Source organism: Haliotis asinina, chromosome 10, assembly GCF_037392515.1.
Source record: "Haliotis asinina isolate JCU_RB_2024 chromosome 10, JCU_Hal_asi_v2, whole genome shotgun sequence".
Lineage (NCBI taxonomy): Eukaryota > Metazoa > Mollusca > Gastropoda > Lepetellida > Haliotidae > Haliotis > Haliotis asinina.
Window position 1 is genome coordinate 14,486,393 of NC_090289.1, and position 21,297 is coordinate 14,507,689.

At 37.2% G+C, this 21,297-nt stretch overlaps 1 protein-coding gene across 1 annotated transcript in view; it reads left to right on the forward strand.

The window, feature by feature from the left end:
• LOC137297934 (uncharacterized) overlaps positions 1–21,297 on the forward strand; it is a 237,060-nt gene that overhangs the window by 189,854 nt on the left and 25,909 nt on the right. The window contains exons 77-86 of the mRNA XM_067829924.1: positions 6,444–6,455; positions 12,890–12,934; positions 13,624–14,190; positions 14,416–14,460; positions 15,116–15,682; positions 15,900–15,944; positions 16,600–17,166; positions 17,621–17,665; positions 19,279–19,845; positions 20,116–20,160. Of these exons, the coding sequence (XP_067686025.1) occupies positions 6,444–6,455; positions 12,890–12,934; positions 13,624–14,190; positions 14,416–14,460; positions 15,116–15,682; positions 15,900–15,944; positions 16,600–17,166; positions 17,621–17,665; positions 19,279–19,845; positions 20,116–20,160 (2,505 nt within the window). The remainder of the gene's footprint in view (positions 1–6,443; positions 6,456–12,889; positions 12,935–13,623; positions 14,191–14,415; positions 14,461–15,115; positions 15,683–15,899; positions 15,945–16,599; positions 17,167–17,620; positions 17,666–19,278; positions 19,846–20,115; positions 20,161–21,297) is intronic.

A 21,297-nucleotide genomic window follows, 5' to 3' on the forward strand; every position in this document is an offset into this window, starting at 1 on the left:
AAAATAACATAGTTCATCAGGTAGGCTATTTTTGTATAATTGTTGACTTGTGATACCATGAAGTATTAGTTTACTACTGTGCTATTTGTGAAGCTGTTTCATTATGATTTACAAGGAATATATCTGATTTCAGCCATTTTTCTGAGAATAATCACGTCATGCTTTATACTGATTAATAATTTTACTCTAACATTAACATGTTTTACTAAAATATGTCTTTGTTTAATTCACTAGCATGACTGAAGCATGGCACAGGAAGTGAGGCATGTGCACGAACATAAGTGATCCAGTAACCCCACCCCTACTTATACACCCTTCCCTACATACTCTAGCAGTAATGGCAGATCATATGATCATTGCCATTCATTCGAAATAGTCCTGTTAAGAAAACATTCCAAATGCTGTTTTAGAGAAGTAATGTCATGAGTCATGGTTAATACCAATAATGGATGACTGGAAGACTAATATGGACACTCTTTGCGCTTCATATGTTCAGTACCAACAAAGAAAATTTGTGTCCCCCTTAAACCTCTTGGTATTCCAATTCTGCACTAACTTTAGTAACAGGAGTTTTCTTGTGGACAATATGCATATGTTGAAAAGTTATTGGTGAAGTTGTTATTGAAAAATATAGACCGTAACAAATATCTGATATCAGACCCTCAAACGAGTCATTCAAATATATCTTCTACATCAGAGGAATTGCATCTTCATACTGTAAGTGCACCATTTTATCATACTGATTAATGCCATGTCCAGATATATCAACATAGTATTCCTTTATATCCTACATTTGTCCTTTAACCAGAAACCATCGTATATATTACCCATATTCCTACCACATGCTGGACAAAATTGCCAGTGATGTGATATATGCTATAACCATAGCATCCCAGTGAAAAATTCCCATGTATGCTGACACATCTTAATAATACCTTGTCTGGTTTGCATACACTGGTATGCTTCATACCAGTGTATCAAATCAGCATATCTCATCACCATCCTTGCAAATGTTGTTTCAGGATGTGGTATGGCTCCTACAGATCTAGTTATACTCCTGGACTCCTCAAGCAGTGTCAATCAGTTAAATTTTAAGAAAATGCTCAATTTTGTGAAACAGTTGTTGGGTACTGCCAACATTGACTCAGGCGATGTGAGGGTTGGGGTGTTGAGTTACAGCAATAAGGCCAGGATTCACTTCAACCTTAATGCTCACAACAAATACAGAAACATTGCACAGGCAGTCAGCAACATCAGATATGTGTATGGCAAAACCAACACAGCAGATGCAATACGTCTGATGAGAGAGGAAATGTTTCTCAGTTACAATGGTGATCGCCCGGATGTTCCAAACGTCTGTCTGATCATCACTGATGGCGTGTCCAGTGTGAATCCTGAGAGAACTATTCCAGAAGCCATTGCTGCTAGGGATGAAGGCATTCATATATATGCTATAGGTGTCGGATTGTCTGACACTCGTGAACTGGAGGCCATAGCCACATCCCCAGTCTCTGATAACACGTTTAATGTGCAGGAGTTTTCAGAGTTGTCTTCCTTGGCCAATGTGATATTTGCAGATGTCTGCCCAGGTAAGTCCTACCAACATGACCTGCCATTCTACAAGCTAGAGACACCAACTGACCTATCAGTCAAAACTAACAGTATCTATCAAATTGAAGAGAAATATGGGAATAGGAATTTACTATTTTCCCTTGAGTTTCAGATTATCATTTTAAGAGATATTAAGAGAAGGGCAAATCAGGTTTGAATCCCCCTCCATGTTTCTAAAACCTGACTAACCTTTTCACCTGCCCGTTTTACAGAGATCACTTTTCCCCCTCCAACACGTGAGTTGTTTCCCTTAGTGTCCACTGCAGGAAGTGGACAGTAGGCCTTGCATGTCATCCTCATATGTGTTGCCATCATTGTAACTTCATGAGTCAGAACAATAAAGTTCTGTAGACTTCATCTTTTGTATGAATGAGTCACTGCTAGGAACTGTGACATACATATGCTGCATGATGTGCATGAAATTACTAATTTTAACAAAACTTGCAGTTGCACTGCTATGAGACTGCACTAACATTACTTAGAAAAGATAAGTTAGGAGCAGTTTCACTTAAGATTTGGAAGCTGTGCATGACCTCTCAATAGCAGATTTTATTCCTAAACATTGGCTAGATTTGATCACTTCATTTCAGTCTGGAACTTGAATAGTAACACACAGAGGCATGCATGAAAGAATGTTTGCCAAAGACTTTACATAGAATTTTACAACTTTAAGGCAGATCAAGACATCTGTTTTTCATCCATGAAATAAGGGTTGTCTCATGGAAATTCATAAGACCCAATCAGTACAAAACACTATGTGAAGAATCACATCATTACATGTGAGAGAAAGAGTCATCAAATTGTATTAATTGTTTGGTAGCTGTTAGTTAGTCCACCCTTTGCAGCATGATCATTTGCCAGTGCCTTAGAGGATCCTTACTACTATTGGCTTTATACGCAATGCTACTTTTCTGTGTACTTTAATTGTTTGTCTCAAACCAGATGGGTCTCCTTCACATCCCGTAATGAAACTAAAAGGAAACATGCTGCAATGTTACGAACATGCTTATTTAACATTAAGAAATAGTTTTCATTTCCACTAAAGCATGAAGATTTTTTGCTACGGTTTGCATGAAAATGCTGTCTTTACAAGAGGTAGTTGCTTAATATCTAGTAAAGTGCTTTTTATTTGTTGAATAGCTAACTTTAATTTGGTGTTTTAAAACATTTTCTATGATCTAAGTACAATATGTGTGATGTGTATGATTTGATTTCATGAGACACTAATCTATCTGTTTGCATATTAATATAGTAACCATCAACACATCAAAATTTTGTGTCACTGACCATATCGCATGCTAACTTTTTCACAAATATGGAAAATCACATTAAATAACCACTGATGTACTAACAGTCCTCAACCAACATGGCTCAGAGATATGTGTTGTATAAATTAATAATTTTCAATTTCCCTTCTTTTTCATATTTTCCTGCTTCACTAAAACAGGTAAGACATGCTACGTTTTCATTCTTTATTTAGTTCTTTACTTTTCAGTCAGTGTACAGTACTGGGTATACGTGTATCTGAAAGATTTGAACTTTCGTATCTGAAAGATTTGAACCGAGGCCATTCTTTCAGGAAATATGTTATCGTATGTATATATCATCAAGTACATGGCACTTTGTTATGGATAACAACTTTTTGTATTCTTTGTGGTGTTTTAGTATTACTTCTTGTTGCTTCTTGCCTTTTCATCAGGTGATTAATATGTAAGCGTGCAGTGTATAGTGTATGTGAGTATAATTAATTTGTTGGTAACAATACAAGAGAACCATTGAGTTTAACAAGAGAGAAGAGAGTTTTATCACTCACCTGTGGAAGATACTGCAGTGTAATATTTGCTCTAGTGTAATAACCCTAGACATATGATGTCATAATGCTTTGCATTTATGACATCATAATGCTAGTATCTCTGTCACAAGGGTGTAAGACCATGCTTGACTCACAGAAAGCTTTGTGTCATTACACTGTTAGCAGTTTCTATCAATTTTTGTTGGAGAGAAGTATACAAAATACTAAACTCACTTCTGCAAATACCATTTCCTCTATATTATTCTTGAACATTGCATTGTTCTTTTGCAAACATGTACATCACTGACATAGGTATTTGACAGTTTAACTTCAAATTCAGATTTCATTTTATCAGTTTTCCAAAGTCTTGAGAAACATGATCTATATCAAAAAATGACTTAAACCATTTTAAAGGAAGTTAAGTCACATTATCGATATGTCTGTAGATTTGGCAGAACCTCTCAATATTGTCATTGTTTTGACTGAACTACCTCCATGTCCTTGTACATGTCAACCTTGCAATCTTCCTGTGTATATCAGCCCCAAAGTGTGGACTGACAGAGATGGACCTTGTTATGGTCCTTGTACATGTCAACCTTGCAATCTTCCTGTGTATATCAGCCCCAAAGTGTGGACTGACAGAGATGGACCTTGTTGTGGTCCTTGTACATGTCAACCTTGCAATCTTCCTGTGTATATCAGCCCCAAAGTGGGGACTGACAGAGATGGACCTTGTTATGGTCCTTGTACATGTCAACCTTGCAATCTTCCTGTGTATATCAGCCCCAAAGTGTGGACTGACAGAGATGGACCTTGTTATGGTCCTTGACTCCTCCACAAGTGTAACAGCTAAAAACTTTGAAAAGATGAAGCAGTTTGTCAAGGACCTAGTAAAAAAACCTGATGTAGACCGAGGAAGCACTCAAATTGGAGTGATCAGCTACAGTACAGAAATTCATGTTCAATTCCATCTCAACAAGTACCACTCTCTATCAGCAATGCTCAGAGCTGTAGATGAAATCCCATATCACTATGGGAGTACAAACACTGCAGATAGTTTGAAGGCTTTAGGAACACAGATGTTCACAAGTCAGAATGGAGATAGACCAAATGTACCCAATGTGGCCATCATCATCACCGATGGTGTGTCCAATGTAAATGGGAGATGGACAATTCTGAAGCGGAGATGGTCCAATCAGCTGGTATCTACGTTTATGCCATTGGCATTGGTTTGGCTGATGAGACAGAGTTGAGGGGACTTCCCAGTCATCCTGTCAGTGAGAACACATTTACTGTACAAGACTTTGATGAACTACAGGGCCTAGAACAGATCTTTACTTCAGCCTTTGGGAGAGGCATCTATGATACGCTGGTCTGCTGTTCAGTCTCATCATAGGGAGTGGGATTACTATGCTTTTTGTGTTGAACCTGCAACCTTTATACTCAGTAATTATATTATGTTTCTATATTTATGTATATTGAACCATCAACTTTCAAATGCACTCAAATACTGTCAAGTATGTTTAACACATGCATTGTTCTTGTCCGGGACACTTACATACTATGTGTGTTACTCTTACTACTATAGTAAACTGGGTTATATCAAAATAGAATATGGGTTCATAATACCATAGTCTACTGTCTCATTGATTGAATTCGGTTCGAACTGCATTAGATACTGTTTGGATTGAAACATTTCAAGCTTGTCTCCTGTACTTTTTGACCATGTAGGACTTAGTTTCATCCGAATATTTGAATTCTTCTTCTTGTGTGTAGGTGTTATATAATATATAGTCTGAAGGGATATAGATATAGTAACAATTTCCTTACAATCTGATTCATCAAATGTACGTTTCTATACCACTGACCTAAAGTGCCTATTTACTGACAAACTGTTCTAGAGGCAAAGTAATGTTATGATGACTGTTTGTGGATAAAACACAATTGGGAAATTTTGTCATTTCTGTTTGAGTGAATATACATTTTACATTTTATTTACTTAAATTTCATGTGCATCAACTCTTCATTACATTGTGATAGAATTACTATTTGTAAAATTTGAAAATATATGTGTTTGAGGATTGGCAGTTGGTCTGTGATTTCAGGCCTAATCACTTCACATTTCCAATGTACTTGATGACATTGATGTACACTTGTTCAAGTTGTGTAGCATAGCTAGATCATACCAGTACATATCTTTTCTTACCGGTAGACAGAACTTTTCCCTTAACAGTTTTACTGTAACATCTTTTTGGTTAATGTTGAACATTGTCGGAAGGTACAGGGACCAGTATGTTTTTGTTTAAACTAAAATAGAGTTTGCTTGCAATGTTCGCCCCAACAAGCTGCTCAGAGTGTTAGAATAGGCCCGAAGTAATCTGAATGAAACTAAATGAATCAGGTGGACTGCATTCAATGTTGCTCCTATATCAACTCATGGGTTGTCCTGTGGGTCGTGTTTCGAAGCCACCTTCAGGTAGCTTAAATATTGTTGAGTGCAGTGAGCGCAGTTTTAACAATGAAAATAATTCACCAGTTTTGAAAGATGTTTGAGAAAGAGTTCTGAAATGCGTCTTAAGTATACTAGATTATTCCCCTTGTTTTTGTATAGTTTTACATGGCCTTGTCACTTGAAAGATGTTTGTCTTGTCTTACGACTGCACACTATCACTGATTAAGTTGTAAATATGTACAGGAGGTTTTTCAATATAAAACGAGTCTGTTTTAAGATGTAGTTCATTTCCACAGTTGTTGCTGTTTAGTTGTTAGTATTTGATTTAAATGTTCACTGTAAATGCTACTGGGCAATGATACTATAAAGCTAGTCTTGCTTGTTTAGTTTTATTTGGGACATCTGGATGTGCAGGTTATTGTACATTTATTATATTGACTGTGAGGAAAACAGTACCTATATGAATATGTTATGAATTCTTTAGTTTAAGTACAATGATCCAAAGTCTTTAATAATATATAATGATAATGACAATGCTCCTGACTGAATATAATGAATTCTTATTTCTGTCTTCTCTCCATACTTCAGCGCCAACACCTGGTAAGCAAAATATTTTGTTTATTTCTATTTGTTAATATTCCTATTATTCTTTGAAGAATATAATTTTTCAAATTTCATTTGATAAACAAATAATGTAAAATATATATACAATTTGTAATCTTAATTCTGTATAAATGCTATGATATAATTTTAATCGATAGTAGAATATTCTGTATTATGTCATATTAATTGCAGTAACATCAGAAATGATAAATAAGTGCGTTGTGAAAATGTATATCTCATCTGGAATTCATTTGAAGCACTATTCGTTATGGCACAAGCACTTTCACCAATGCAACTTTGCAACATAATCACAATCATCATCATTACCATTGTCATCATCATCATCATCATCATCATCATCATCGTCGTCGTTCATGTCCCATGATTACTTTTTGTGTCCTTGGCACAAAAACAATTTTGTCATTCCTCATCAACAAGGATATGTGCTTACATGTTTTTTTTCCTTCAGAGAATGTGTTTTTCTCTTGTAAATGCTATATATTGCTCTGTTTGCCTGTGTATGATGTGCTTCTCAATGTATCCCATATGTATATATGTTCTGTGTTTAACCACCTGTGCTTACCTAGTTATACTGTAGTATGATTAAATAGCAATGGCTTTAAATAAAAGTTACCTCGCCAAATACAAAATAAATTTGCTATGTCTGAATGGCTTCACTGAATTATTGATTTATTTGAATAAGTAGCTGACATTTTAGTGCAGAACTGGGCATCTGTCTAATATATAACTGTTTTATGGTAAAATTCTCTTAATCATTATTGACAGCTGTTCTTTAAATATAGACACTGTATGCTTGATCTTTTTACATGCATGATAAAACATGTATATTCTCTATATTACATAATTAGGCTCTATTGCATCAGTTATGTTGCATCAGAAAATGCCTACATATTAAATATCAGGAAGATATCTAAAACTTACATTGTAGGATCCAACTATAAATTTGTGAAAAAGAGGTGAGATGGATTTCAGATTAAAACTGAAAGAACAAGTGCCTACATATCTAGTGCAAGGAAGATTTTATCCAGAAAACATGTTAGGGTAGCCAATTCTAAATTTCCTATGAAAAACGAGAGGTACCAATATAGAAACAAATTCCTTTTCTGTATTTCAGCTAAAATGTAGAACCAAAACGAATCCTTTTAATAGTGGTTAATACGGCATTGTCTGTTGCACAGCAAATTGTCAGATTAACAGCATGTCAGACTAAATAAATGAGACCAAATTGCATTTATTCAATTTGTCACCAACAAAAGCATCGGATAAAGCAGATTGTCGAATAAACAGAGGTTGGATTAATGAGACTTGTCTGTATTACAGAGTTGAAAGTAAAATACAAATATCAATTAAGACATTAATTTTTAGTGCCACCATATATTCCTTGAGACTTTGTTTCCAATTGTACATACAGTATAATCCATGCACTTTCTGTGCTAAAAAAACAGTCACTGACTGCCTGAGAATTCATTTGCCTGTTGACCTTCATGACAGCCACACATAAGATATAACATCCTTAATGACTATCTAGTGAAACTGTAACTTTACTCTTTGTTTGTGAATGAATGATTACACCTAAAAGTATGTACCTTCTTGAGAACAGTGTCCTACCTTAGACAACTGCAGTCATAATTCATGTCTAGATCAAGTTAGTAGATAAGAGCTATATTCCTGTTACCAGCACCAGACATAATATGAAACATTTAGTGAAAAGGTATGCACTAAACTTCATTTCATTTTCCCCTGTAAAATGTACTTATATGGCACTAATAAAAAACGATGTTTGCTATATGTAGCTTTTGTGTATTAGAGGATTTGCTGTTGTAGCTATTGTAGCTGCTAAATCAAGTTACATGTGTAGTATGGAGGCATGCATGCTTTAATGTTCCTGTTTTGTGTTGTTCATGTCCATTTGTCTTTCCTCCTAGCCTCTTGATAGGTAAGTCACATTTATCTACCAAACATTTACCTTGAAGAACTTTGAAAAAATCATGTGTTAAGCAGTAATTAATATGAAGTGAATATGGCAGAGATTTTTTTAAATCGTATATTGGAAATGACCAAACTGATTGTAGTTTCATGAACTACAATGTTAGCACTTCCCTTGTTGGACCAGAGTCTGTATTCAAAGGCACAGTCTTGTCCTTTATTCTGCTGGGAAATTTGTTGTAGATCCTGTGGAAAAACCGATCATTGGCCCAGATGGAAGACCAATAGTAGGTCCAGATGGGAAGCCAGTATTAGTTGGACCAGATGAAAGTGTAGTTCTTGGACCTGATGGTCATCCTATGATAGGCCCAGAGGGAATGCCAATCATTTTAGGCCCAGATGAAAGTGTAGTTCTTGGACCTGATGGCCAGACCTTAGTTGATCCAGATGGATTGCCAGTTATTATAGGACCTGGTGAAAGACCTCTTCTTACCCCTGATGGTACACCTTATATAGACCCACGTGGCATGCCTGTTATCCTTGGACCAGGTGACAGGTTAGCTGTTGGTTCAGATGGAAACCCCATTCTTGATCCAAAAGGAGCACCAATTGTGCTGGGGCCAGATGAACGTTTAGCTAAAGGTCCAGATGGCAACCCAGTCTTTAGGCCTGATGGTACACCAGTTTTGTTGGACCCTGGTGAAAGTTTAGCTATGGGCCCTGATGGCAGGCCAGTTACTCGTCCTGATGGAACACCAGTCATTGTAGGGCCAGATGGAAATCGTTTTACAAAAGCAGGTTAATAACTGACAATTATACAGAATTGCAGTGTCCAAAATTCTGGTGTCTCATTTCTGATAACATACCAAAAATGAAAATGTAGCACTTTCCAAGAAGGTAGACTGAAAAGAGTATCATTCCTGATCTTGATGAGCGAATGGTTGTGATATTTATATTGTGTATTTGACTTAGTAAGATACCAAATTATGGACCCAAAATGATTTGTTAAAATGCTTTAGACATGTAGTACATTAGATACTAAAACATGAAAGTTTGATGGTTGTAATGAATATAAACTTATTGTCTTGTGGTATGTTATCATTCATTTGATACCTTTAAAATGCTTACATGCCAAGATGGCAAATTACAGAATTTATTTTAATTATCCCTATGTTTGTTTTTGTAATGTCCTGTGTATATGTGTGTATATTGTGCATGCTTTTTGTTGTCTGTACATGTGTGTCCACTTTGTGAACTTGCATCTGTCACATTTAATCTGTTACAAAGGCTATTGCAAAGGGATCTTTTTGGTATTTGAAAGTAGAAATGAATGTCATTGTCAGGAGTGGTATCTTTAGTTATAAGCTAGTACAATTTATTGGATATTTCAAATCTGAAGTGTACATTCTACACTGTCTTTATGCTCCTGACACTCCTTACTGTAACAATCATCAAATTATTTGGAAACATGTTTTCTCAATGTCAAAACATTCTTTCATGGTTTCCTATCCCAATATTGCTCATACTAATACCACTGTTTTAATTGTCCAGTATTGTACCCTTTCAGTTTCTGTTTTTGTTTTTGTCAGTGTCTTAAAACGAGTGTGTTTGTCTTTCTTTTGTCCACTGCGTGTCCGTTCATGTCTCGGTTCATCTTGTACTGTCACTTGATGTACAGCGCCAACCACAACGACAACAACAACAACTACTACTACTACTACTACTACTACAACTACCACCACGACTACCACCAGGCCTAGTACAGGTGCACCTTATTCTTGTGGCACAGTGTTATCATTCTAATAAGTGGCATATTCCAATTATAAAAGCAATGAAATAAGAATTGCTAAGGATGTGGCATCAGTTTTGTTTGTACTACTGGTGTATGCGGCCATGGTATTGCTGGAATATTGCTAAATGAAGCATAAAACTAAACTCACTAACTTGTACAAAGTTTCCATTTTGTCATGACAATAATTCTTCAGTCTTGTCACTCATCTGAGATTTGAAGATGATTTGGGACACTTATTGGAATGATCACACTAATATTTTTATGTTGTTGTAACAGTCAACAATGTCATCACCATCATCACTGAATCTTTTCTCCTGTTTCTCTGCTGTTATAAACTGTACACATGCACCTCCTTTAACATTATTAATGTACACACATTGTCAATATGGATTTTCTTTACCAACTGAGATACATATGCTGGTTCATCTTTGGCACACAGCTCAACAATGTTTTGCTGACCTTTCAGTCTTGTTCAGAAGCCTTTTATCTTACTAGATATATATCTTAATGGAAGACAAAATACTTCTCCCAGTTGTCAGCAACTGGCATTAAACTAGTCTACATCACAGTCCCTGAACCCCATCATATCAGTGTCTCTGTCTCCTGTATCCATTCTCACATCTGTCCTCTGACTCCTGTCATATCATCACACCATCATTTAAAGAAATATTTATTTCAGGAACGTTGACCAGGACCTAGGCCTTTTCTATAGTATTGTGATCTTTTATGTTATATTCATTGCAATTCCGCCTATTCTGTTGTTTTAGGATACTCTGACACAGGCTATGATGTTATATTTATGCTGGATGGTTCAGTCAATAATAGATATTTTGGATGGATGCAAAATTTCGCGAGAAACTTCGCGTCCCAAATGAGCATAGACAACGGTATTTGGCGCGTGGGTGGAATGACATTCTCCTCCAGTGGGCCAAGTCTCGGGTTCAACTTGAATGAATATGGATGGCAGAGTGATGTGGTTAATGCACTTGGTAGCTCCATGAACAACAGGCCTGGCGGCAGACCAGACCTGGCTCAAGCTTTTGACTATGTAGGCTCAAACATGTTCACCGGGCGCAATGGTGACAGACCCAATGCGCGCAACTATGTTGTAATAATGACAGCCAATGAGGAAAGTCTAAACCAAGGACAGACTTTGGCTGCAGCCAATAGACTAAAGAATGACTTGGTGGGTATATACACAGTTGGTATTAACCTTGGTGACACGTATGAGTTGGATTCTATTACCACACGACCCATTAATGAACATCAGTGGCTTATCAATGATGAAAGCGATTTCAACGGACTGGCTGGAATCATGGGATCTTATATGGAAAGAGGTAAAAGACAAAAATTGTTTATGGATAATCACTCATGAAAAACAAGTCACCCTTGATGATCAGTCACATTGGTTGTTAAGTTGGTCCAAGTTAACATGACAAATAATGATCATCTGCAAATAATGAACTGATCAAATTCATTTTGTAAAATAATGTTTTATAAATTATCAAAAACAATTATATGTCCAACTTTATCATTAGGTATAATGCCATTATAAACTTTGCCTCAGGTGCTATGACATTAGTTATTGGAGCATACCTTTGTTGTAATGTTTCAGCACCACCTGTCACAAGGGCTCCTGCAACACCCTCTCCAACTCCAGGTTCAGTTTATATCTTTTATCTTTTGTTATTCCCTTTGGAACTTACATGTCTGGAACACTGCTATTATTACTTGTAAACACGACAGTCACACATTTTCAGACTTCGGTTCCATTTGTAATGGTCATATGTGAATCCCTTTTGGCATCACTTAAGCTACTAAGGTCAGTTATTCCAGACATATAAGATCCTTCATATTCTAATACAGTGTTTGTTTCATTTCTGTTATGGTCGTGAACTTGTTTTCTGGTGTGATCTGTGTTTTATGTTACCCATGTTAGTTTCAGGTAAGTAAAGTGTCTCTGTTGGTTATGATCATGGGTTAAATATGGTCGATGTTGCAACAAAGCACAAGCTGATGATATGTCAAAGTACACAACATATAGCAAGATCTGTTAATTTGATTAATCATGTAATTAGATGACATTGGTTTTTCATTTAGCAGTATCTGCCCCAAGTTCATGCAATAAAGTAGTGTAATTGTCGTTGTCTGTTGTTTGTCTCTAGACAAGAGTATCATGTATTGATACTCATATCATCATCATCATCATCATCATCATCATCATCATCAACATCATCATAGTCATCATCATCATCTTCATCATCAGATAACAAAATTTATCACATTTTGTATAAAACTCACCATTTTCTATCAAAGATTTTGCATGAGCACTCAGGAGTGCCGGAGTCATCCAGCAAGGATTGTCAAGAGATTTTCCCCTTCACCAGTGCACCTCCTCTGATGCATGTATTCCAGTGAAGGCAGACACTATTTTCACTTTCATTTAGCTTCATTTTAATGGATGTATCACATGTCAAGTCTCATTGTGATGGATGCATCACATGATGAGGAATCACATTCGGGAGAACTGCCAGGGATTATGTCAGAAGGTGTGTGAAACACTTCAGTTACCTCTCACAATATCTGATGCTCTATTCCATCAGTATGAATAAGTACTTCAGATATTAGCATGAAATTCCAGTATCAAAAAACATCATGAAACTAAAAATTAATGATGCTTTTTAATCCTCAGCTCAGCCTGTTACACCAAAACCAACTACTCCAGCTCCAACTCCAGGTGGGAGTCCAAAACATTTTACACTGTGCACCATTCTTCAACTTGTTCACATTTGATGACCTGACACAAATTCTGTGTTCCATAGTTTGACTGCTTTTCTCAGTCTGGTTGAAAACATACACCCAAAATGGGGATTATCTGTCCCACAATATCTTTTTTATGCTCACTTATCTTGGGCAGTGGGGTTTATCTGAGGATAAACTGTTGGTCAGTCACAGTGGGTCCACAGATGCTTGTTCCCAATGGGTAAAATATGCATTCTTTCCTCAAGTATTCTATGTGGCTGGAAAATGATTCTATGTGATTCTCTCATCTTGGTTGATCTCTGCAATCTCTGGTTTAGTATCAAAGCCATGTATGTGCTGATTGGCTGTGATGACGGTCAGTTTCTCAAATTCCAATGTTTAGAGCATGTGTAAATAACGTCCTACACATCAGTCTTGGGAATGTCCATATTGTGTTATAAAAGAACTTTTCATGTCATGTCTGTCGTTTACAGATTCATTGCTTGTGGTATTCCTTCTTGTTCACATCTTATATTCTCTAAGCAGTTTTTAGCCTAGACTATAATACTTAACTTATGTGTGTCTATTTTCGTTGTGACATTTAGCCATTCCTGTTGATTCATGGGCATATTTCTAATTTCTACATCCACCACAAAACATTAATGCTGATGTTAACTCTTTTAGGATACAGCGAGACAGGATATGATGTTGTCTTTATGTTTGATGGAACGGCCAGTGATGAACACTTCAGCTGGATGAAAGGCTTTGCCACCAACTTTGCTTCCCAAATGGACATTGATTCCGGATTGTTCCGAATTGGAGCAATGACTTTTACACAAGGTCAGAACCTTGCTTTCCATTTGAATGCAAATGGATTCCAATCAGAAGTGATGTCAGCTCTTCAGTCCAAACCAGTTAACAGCCCAGGTGGATCACCAGACATTGGCGTGGCCTTTGATGTAGTTCGTGAAAATATGTTTACAGCAGCTAATGGTGACCGTCCAAAGGCCAGAGACTTCATTGTTCTAATGACAGACAAGGAAAGAAGTCAGGATCCAGCTGCTGCTCAAGCTGCTTTTGGCAGATTGCAAGAAGCAGGTATTGGCGTCTTCACAGTAGGTATGGAACTTGGCAATACAGATGAACTGGACTCCATCACAACTCCTCTTGTGGATGATTTTCAGCACCTCATTTCCCAGGAGGGAGAACTTTCAGAACTTCCAGGCATCATATCATATCAGATGGAAGCAGGTGTGTGCATGACCATTTCAGGGAAACATAAATCCTATACTACAGTTAATACATTGAATATCATGAATATTCTCATTCTGTAAACACAGTTACCAAAGTGTATTTGAATTATCTTATATCAGAGTCAAGGATCTGGTTTCCAGAATTTATGTGACAGTGGTATCTAAAACTGAAGCATCAATGATTCACAACCTCTACAAAATAGTGTGAATCTCCTATTTACAGCTGATCCTGTGACACCATTACCAACGACACCAGCTCCAACAGCAGGTTTGGAAGTTTGATGGCATTCCTCACAGTGTATCATTTTCATCATTCCTATCACATCTGAACACTTCTCAGTGACTCACTGCTGTGCCAATCATATATACGGTCTTCTCACATGGTGATACATGGTGCACTCACCACTGGGTGTTAAGTTTAGTTCTCCAGCATGGGCACCACTGTTGTATTTGTTTTCAAGTAAACTTTACAACTTTGTTGTTAAGGTGCATGTTATAGCCTTTTGGTTTCATGCTAGGATCTGGCTTATGTATACTGATATCTATCCAAATTACTGATAGTTTTTGTTATCTTTCAAATGCATCCAATCTTATGTATGGCACCAAGATCTGACATTTTCCTCGTACTGACATTCATGTCCTTCCAATGTGTGAAAGGAAATACCTTATGCAAGTGTACAGCATGTCCACTGATAAATATGAGTGATTTCTTGTCAAGGTCTCAAACAGAACACCTGTCTGCACTTGGTTTCTATCAGTTACAGAAGAATGTTTTCTGGAAATGTTCTGAATAAATGCAAAAGTATCTTAAAATTTCATTCGCATCATTAACTGAACATCACAAACAATTACTACAAATAATACAATCAAATTTTGACCAGTACGTTGAGTATTGCAAATAATGCTGATGTTAACTCTTTTAGGATACAGCGAGACAGGATATGATGTTGTCTTTATGTTTGATGGAACGGCCAGTGATGAACACTTCAGCTGGATGAAAGGATTTGCCACCAACTTTGCCTCCCAAATGGACATTGATTCCGGATTGTTCCGAGTTGGAGCAATGACTTTTACACAAGGTCAGAACCTTGCTTTCCATTTGAATGCAAATGGATTCCAATCAGAAGTGATGTCAGCTCTTCAGTCCAAACCAGTTAACAGCCCAGGTGGATCACCAGACATTGGCGCGGCCTTTGATGTAGTTAGAGAATATATGTTTACAGCAGCTAATGGTGACCGTCCAAAGGCCAGAGACTTCATTGTTCTAATGACAGACAAGGAAAGAAGTCAGGATCCAGCTGCTGCTCAAGCTGCTTTTGGCAGATTGCAAGAAGCAGGTATTGGCGTCTTCACAGTAGGTATGGAACTTGGCAATACAGATGAACTGGATTCCATCACTACTCCTCTTGTGGATGATTTTCAGCACCTCATTTCCCAGGAGGGAGAACTTTCAGAACTTCCAGGCATCATATCATATCAGATGGAAGCAGGTGTGTGCATGACCATTTCAGGGAAACATACATTCTATACTACAGTTAATAAATTGACTATCCTGACATATGTTCATTCTGTAAAACCAGTTACGCAAGTGTCTTTAATTTATCTCATATCAGAGTCAAGGATCTGGTTTATAGGATTTATGCTGATGAAACTGAAGCATCAGTGATTCACAACCTCTACAAAATAGTGTGAATCTCCTATTTACAGCTGATCCTGTGACACCATTACCAACGACACCAGCTCCAACAGCAGGTTTGGAAGTTTGATGGCATTCCTCACAGTGTATCATTTTCATCATTCCTATCACATCTGAACACTTCTCAGTGACTCACTGCTGTGCCTATCATATATACGGTCTTCTCACATGGTGATACATGGTGCACTCACCACTGGGTGTTAAGTTTAGTTCTCCAGCAGGGGCACCACTGTTGTATTTGTTTTCAAGTAAACTTTACAACTTTGTTGTTAAGGTGCATGTTATAGCCTTTTGGTTTCATGCTAGGATCTGGCTTATGTATACTGATATCTATCCAAATTACTGATAGTTTTTGTTATCTTTCAAATGCATCCAATCTTATGTATGGCACCAAGATCTGACATTTTCCTCGTACTGACATTCATGTCCTTCCAATGTGTGAGAGGAAATGCCTTACGCAAGTGTACAGCATGTCCACTGATAAATATGAGTGATTTCTTGTCAAGGTCTCAAACAGAACACCTGTCTGCACTTGGTTTCTATCAGTTACAGAAGAATGTTTTCTGGAAATGTTCTGAATAAATGCAAAAGTATCTTAAAATTTCATTCGCATCATTAACTGAACATCACAAACAATTACTACAAATAATACAATCAAATTTTGACCAGTACGTTGAGTATTGCAAATAATGCTGATGTTAACTCTTTTAGGATACAGCGAGACAGGATATGATGTTGTCTTTATGTTTGATGGAACGGCCAGTGATGAACACTTCAGCTGGATGAAAGGCTTTGCCACCAACTTTGCTTCCCAAATGGACATTGATTCCGGATTGTTCCGAGTTGGAGCAATGACTTTTACACAAGGTCAGAACCTTGCTTTCCATTTGAATGCAAATGGATTCCAATCAGAAGTGATGTCAGCTCTTCAGTCCAAACCAGTTAACAGCCCAGGTGGATCACCAGACATTGGCGCGGCCTTTGATGTAGTTCGTGAAAATATGTTTACAGCAGCTAATGGTGACCGTCCAAAGGCCAGAGACTTCATTGTTCTAATGACAGACAAGGAAAGAAGTCAGGATCCAGCTGCTGCTCAAGCTGCTTTTGGCAGATTGCAAGAAGCAGGTATTGGCGTCTTCACAGTAGGTATGGAACTTGGCAATACAGATGAACTGGACTCCATCACTACTCCTCTTGTGGATGATTTTCAGCACCTCATTTCCCAGGAGGGAGAACTTTCAGAACTTCCAGGCATCATATCATATCAAATGGAAGCAGGTGGGTGATCAAGAATACTACTCCATGATTATCATAGAACGGGATAGTACTTAAATACTCAAGAGCACTTTATGGATATACACTCACATAATGTTAAATTCTATTTCTCATCTTTGGGTGAACTGTTCAGGGAAGCATTTGTTTTGCTGCAGTATCTGTTCATCTGTCAGTCCCAAGCCTTCTACTGGCTGGAGCAGTGGGGTAGTCTTGTGGTTAAAGTATCTGCTCATCACAACGAAGACCTGGGTTCAGTTCCCCACATGGGTATATTACATGAAGCCCTTCTTGTGTTCCCTGCCATGATATTGCTGAAATGTTGAGCCTCTGACATTCACAAAACATATAAAGTTGTGGTGACCAATTTCCCAATGCCATTACTTGTTACTGTTAGTTCAAACCTTTCAAAAATATTAATAACTTCAAGTTGCTACTTCAACCACTGTCATTCTTACAGCTGGTCCAGTGACACCAGTACCAACAACACCAGCTCCAACTCCAGGTCTGATGTTTCCCTTCATTTCTTCAATTCACATCACAGTTGCACTCATGCACTGAGAAGGATTTCACATTTCAGATGTGTTCATCACCAGCACTCCATGCACCTTTATGCTATACTGTTAAGAGATCTTGTTTTGTTTCCAGACTAAGTTCCCTTTCTGTGTACTTTCAAACTTGCATCCTTTTGGGTAATGAAGTGCATGGCATTGGAATGTTTCACTTTGTTCTTTTCAAAGAAGGGATACAATATCTGTAGCCCTTTTGTGGTGTTGCACATAAACCAATCATAGCATACTCACTCAACCAGCTAAGTTCAGATGCATGTATTTTTTATCTTGAATTGTTCAACTGTTGACAACATGAGGTGTCAACATCTTAGATATTCTTTAAGTCCTTGGATATACTTCATACTGTTTTTCAACTGCTCTTGTCTGGAAGGATCTTCCAACATATCTGAAACTTTATTAACATTCTGATGTAATCGGTGCCCAGTCTGATTCACACATGAATTGCCTGAATGGATTGATCACCTAAAATGTCATGGCCACAGAATATTCGAGTATCACTGTTTACACAAGCTCTATCACATCAGCACTGTCATGTTATGTCATGTCATGTGAATGTGTCTAAGCGTGTGCCTAAGAAATGCTCTGCAGGTCAAATTGAAAGTGGCATTACTATCGGCTTGAAATGTTCATCACCACTACACATACATGGTGTGAAACTGCTTTCTAGCTTTCACTGACGTGTTTGTTTCAGTAATTCACTGAAACAAAATTCCAAAATTTATTCAAATAATTGCTCAAAAGTCCACTCTGTTTATAATTCATAATTCCATTTGTCTTTGATGTCACTAAATTCATCAAGTTGACGTCTGGCCAACTGGAAATCACTCAGGAAGTACTGACACTGCTGTTCCCAGAAGATTATCTGTTACTGAAGATTTGTAGATTTTATCATTTTGTGCATTTCAGAAATCTACATGCATAAATTATTTTCATGGATTGGCAGTCTTTGTCTTTACTGTTGTTTTGTGTAATTGTTGACATGAAGACATTTTGTAAAACCCTTTAATCATGTGCTAGGGCAGAACCATAATGCTCTGCTAATCATAGTGGAAAAATGATGACATAACAGTTACATTATGACAGTATCGCAGCATGTGCTTAACTTTATTGACTATTTCTAATGAAAAGGCCATGTATAGTCAGATCAGATCAAATAAAGTTGAATGTGAAATATGTCTGCATCTTTGAGTAAATGGGTGTGTGAATATAGTAAATGAAGATTAGGTATCTAGGTATTTGATATTAGGTATTAGGTAAATGGTATTTTTTTCAGGACTGTCACCCAAAATTAACTAACATCACATGATTATCTTTGAATAAAAACGCCTAAGCATTGAGTAGATGAGGTTTATGACATACCCAGGGTTTAGTAAATATCAATTATAAAAAGATATTTTTGCTATATCAAATAGTCTTGCTAAAATGATTTTAAATAAATTATGTATATTTGAAATTAGTCATATATTTAGATACTCTCAATGAATGTAAAGACTTGAAAGGAATCTGTTTCATTGTTTCATATTTGCTGTTTATTAATGGATTTTAGGCTACAGTGATACAGGCTTTGACGTCATCTTCATGTTTGATGGTACTGTCGACAACAGATACTTCGGATGGATGCAGAACTTTGCTCGTAACTTTGCTTCTCAGATGGATATTGATTCTGGGGTGTTCAGAGTTGGAGCCATGACCTTCAACAGAGGTCAAAACCTTGCTTTCTATCTGAATGACAATGGTTGGCAATCAGAAGTTATTGGAGCCCTTGGATCCAAAACCAGGAACACTCCAGGAGGAAAACCAGATTTGGCTGGAGCCTTTGACTATGTTCGCAACAACATGTTCACTGATCGTCGAGGTGATCGTCCCAATGCTCGCAACTTCATAATAATGATGACAGCCAATGAGGAGAGTTTGAACAGTGGCGCTGCCATTGGTGCCTCTCAGCGACTCCAGGGTCAGGGAACTGGAATCTTTACCATTGGTTTCAACCTTGGAAACACAGACGAGCTAGATGCAGTTACAACGCATCCACTAGATCAGTATCAGTACCTCATCAATGAAGAAAGTGGACTTCAGGAACTGCCTGGGATCATTGGCAACCACTTTTTAAATGGTGCGTTTGCACAGTCGAAATTTGTGTTTTTTTTACTTTGTTAAGGAATAAATCCATTTTGTCACATGTGATAATATATTACAAAAAATTCTGATCTTTGATTTTGTCTGCAAATGTTAATACTTCTGTTCCCTGAGATATTAGAGGAATTTCTTTTGAACAATGGCAGTAATAAAACTTGTTTCACATAAAATAACACTTCAAAATCACAATTTTGATTATTTGACTGGTACATTTTGTTGACCAGACAGTGTTATATTTTGTCTACAGCCTATCCTGTGACATTGCCACCAACAACCACACCAAGACCAACAGGTTGATTTTTATATTCATCTTGATGTGCCCACATTTCCCCTGCACATCTCATGTCATGCTCCCTCTTCTACCCCCTGTCACCCTCATGCACAGAACCAACATCTATTGTCAGTTAAAAATGTAAGAGTTCCCTTACCCAAGATGAAAGAATTTTAAAGTACAATTTTGTTCATGGAAATAATGTTATCAGTTATCAGGCCATAATGATCTGTAGTTGCTAAGACTTTTCTTCCATTTGTCATATTTGTGACTGAATTACAGAAGCAATTCATGACAATATGTAAGAACTTTGTTATGTGTCTTTTTCCAGCTAATGAAATGTGTTGTATTCAAATGTATGCTGACTGTTATCCAATAGTTCTGGTAGTCATTACCTCATTCTGTCACTCTGAACATGGAGATTAAAGGATTCATTGACTGCTTTCTCCCTTCTGTATGCCAGCACATACTATCTATTTTCCTCTCCATTTTCCTCAGCCTACAAATCCCTCTTTCCCCTGGGTGAAACCTCACATGTTTGTTTAGACAACATTGTCAATGTCATCACTTAGCACTCCCTGGATTCTCACTTCCTTATGTTTCACTCTGGAATATTTTTGCTACATTTTCTGCTTTTCTACCTATCTGCTGTATGTTCTTCTCAATGCTTTGTCTCTTCTTCTTGATTCATAGCTGAGATGCGTTCTTATTTTCCATCTGCCAGAGTCAATACCACACCAAACTGTCTCCTTATTTCCCCACTGTACTTGAAGCTTGAATGGTGTCTAGATCTAGACCCCTGTATGTAAAACCAGCACTTTGGACATCATGAATGTGTTTATCGTTGTGATTAGAAACACATGGAACCCCACAAGCAAGCACAGATTGTATGCTTTGAGAAAAGATATACAAGAAGAAAATGCTTCTATGAATTATTTTGTTTGAAATCTCATTGTTCTTAATCTTTTAACTTGTGCATATTTTTTGTTGTACCAATTTGTTCTCATGAATACATGTGCAACCAAAATGTTTATCAGATTTGAATGTAAGCATGATTGATTAAGGATATGTGTGTGTTGTATTGAATGTCCTGTGTTGTCTGTAGCAGGTTATTGTGTTGTCTCCGTGAAATTTGTGGAATTTTGATACCAGCAATAT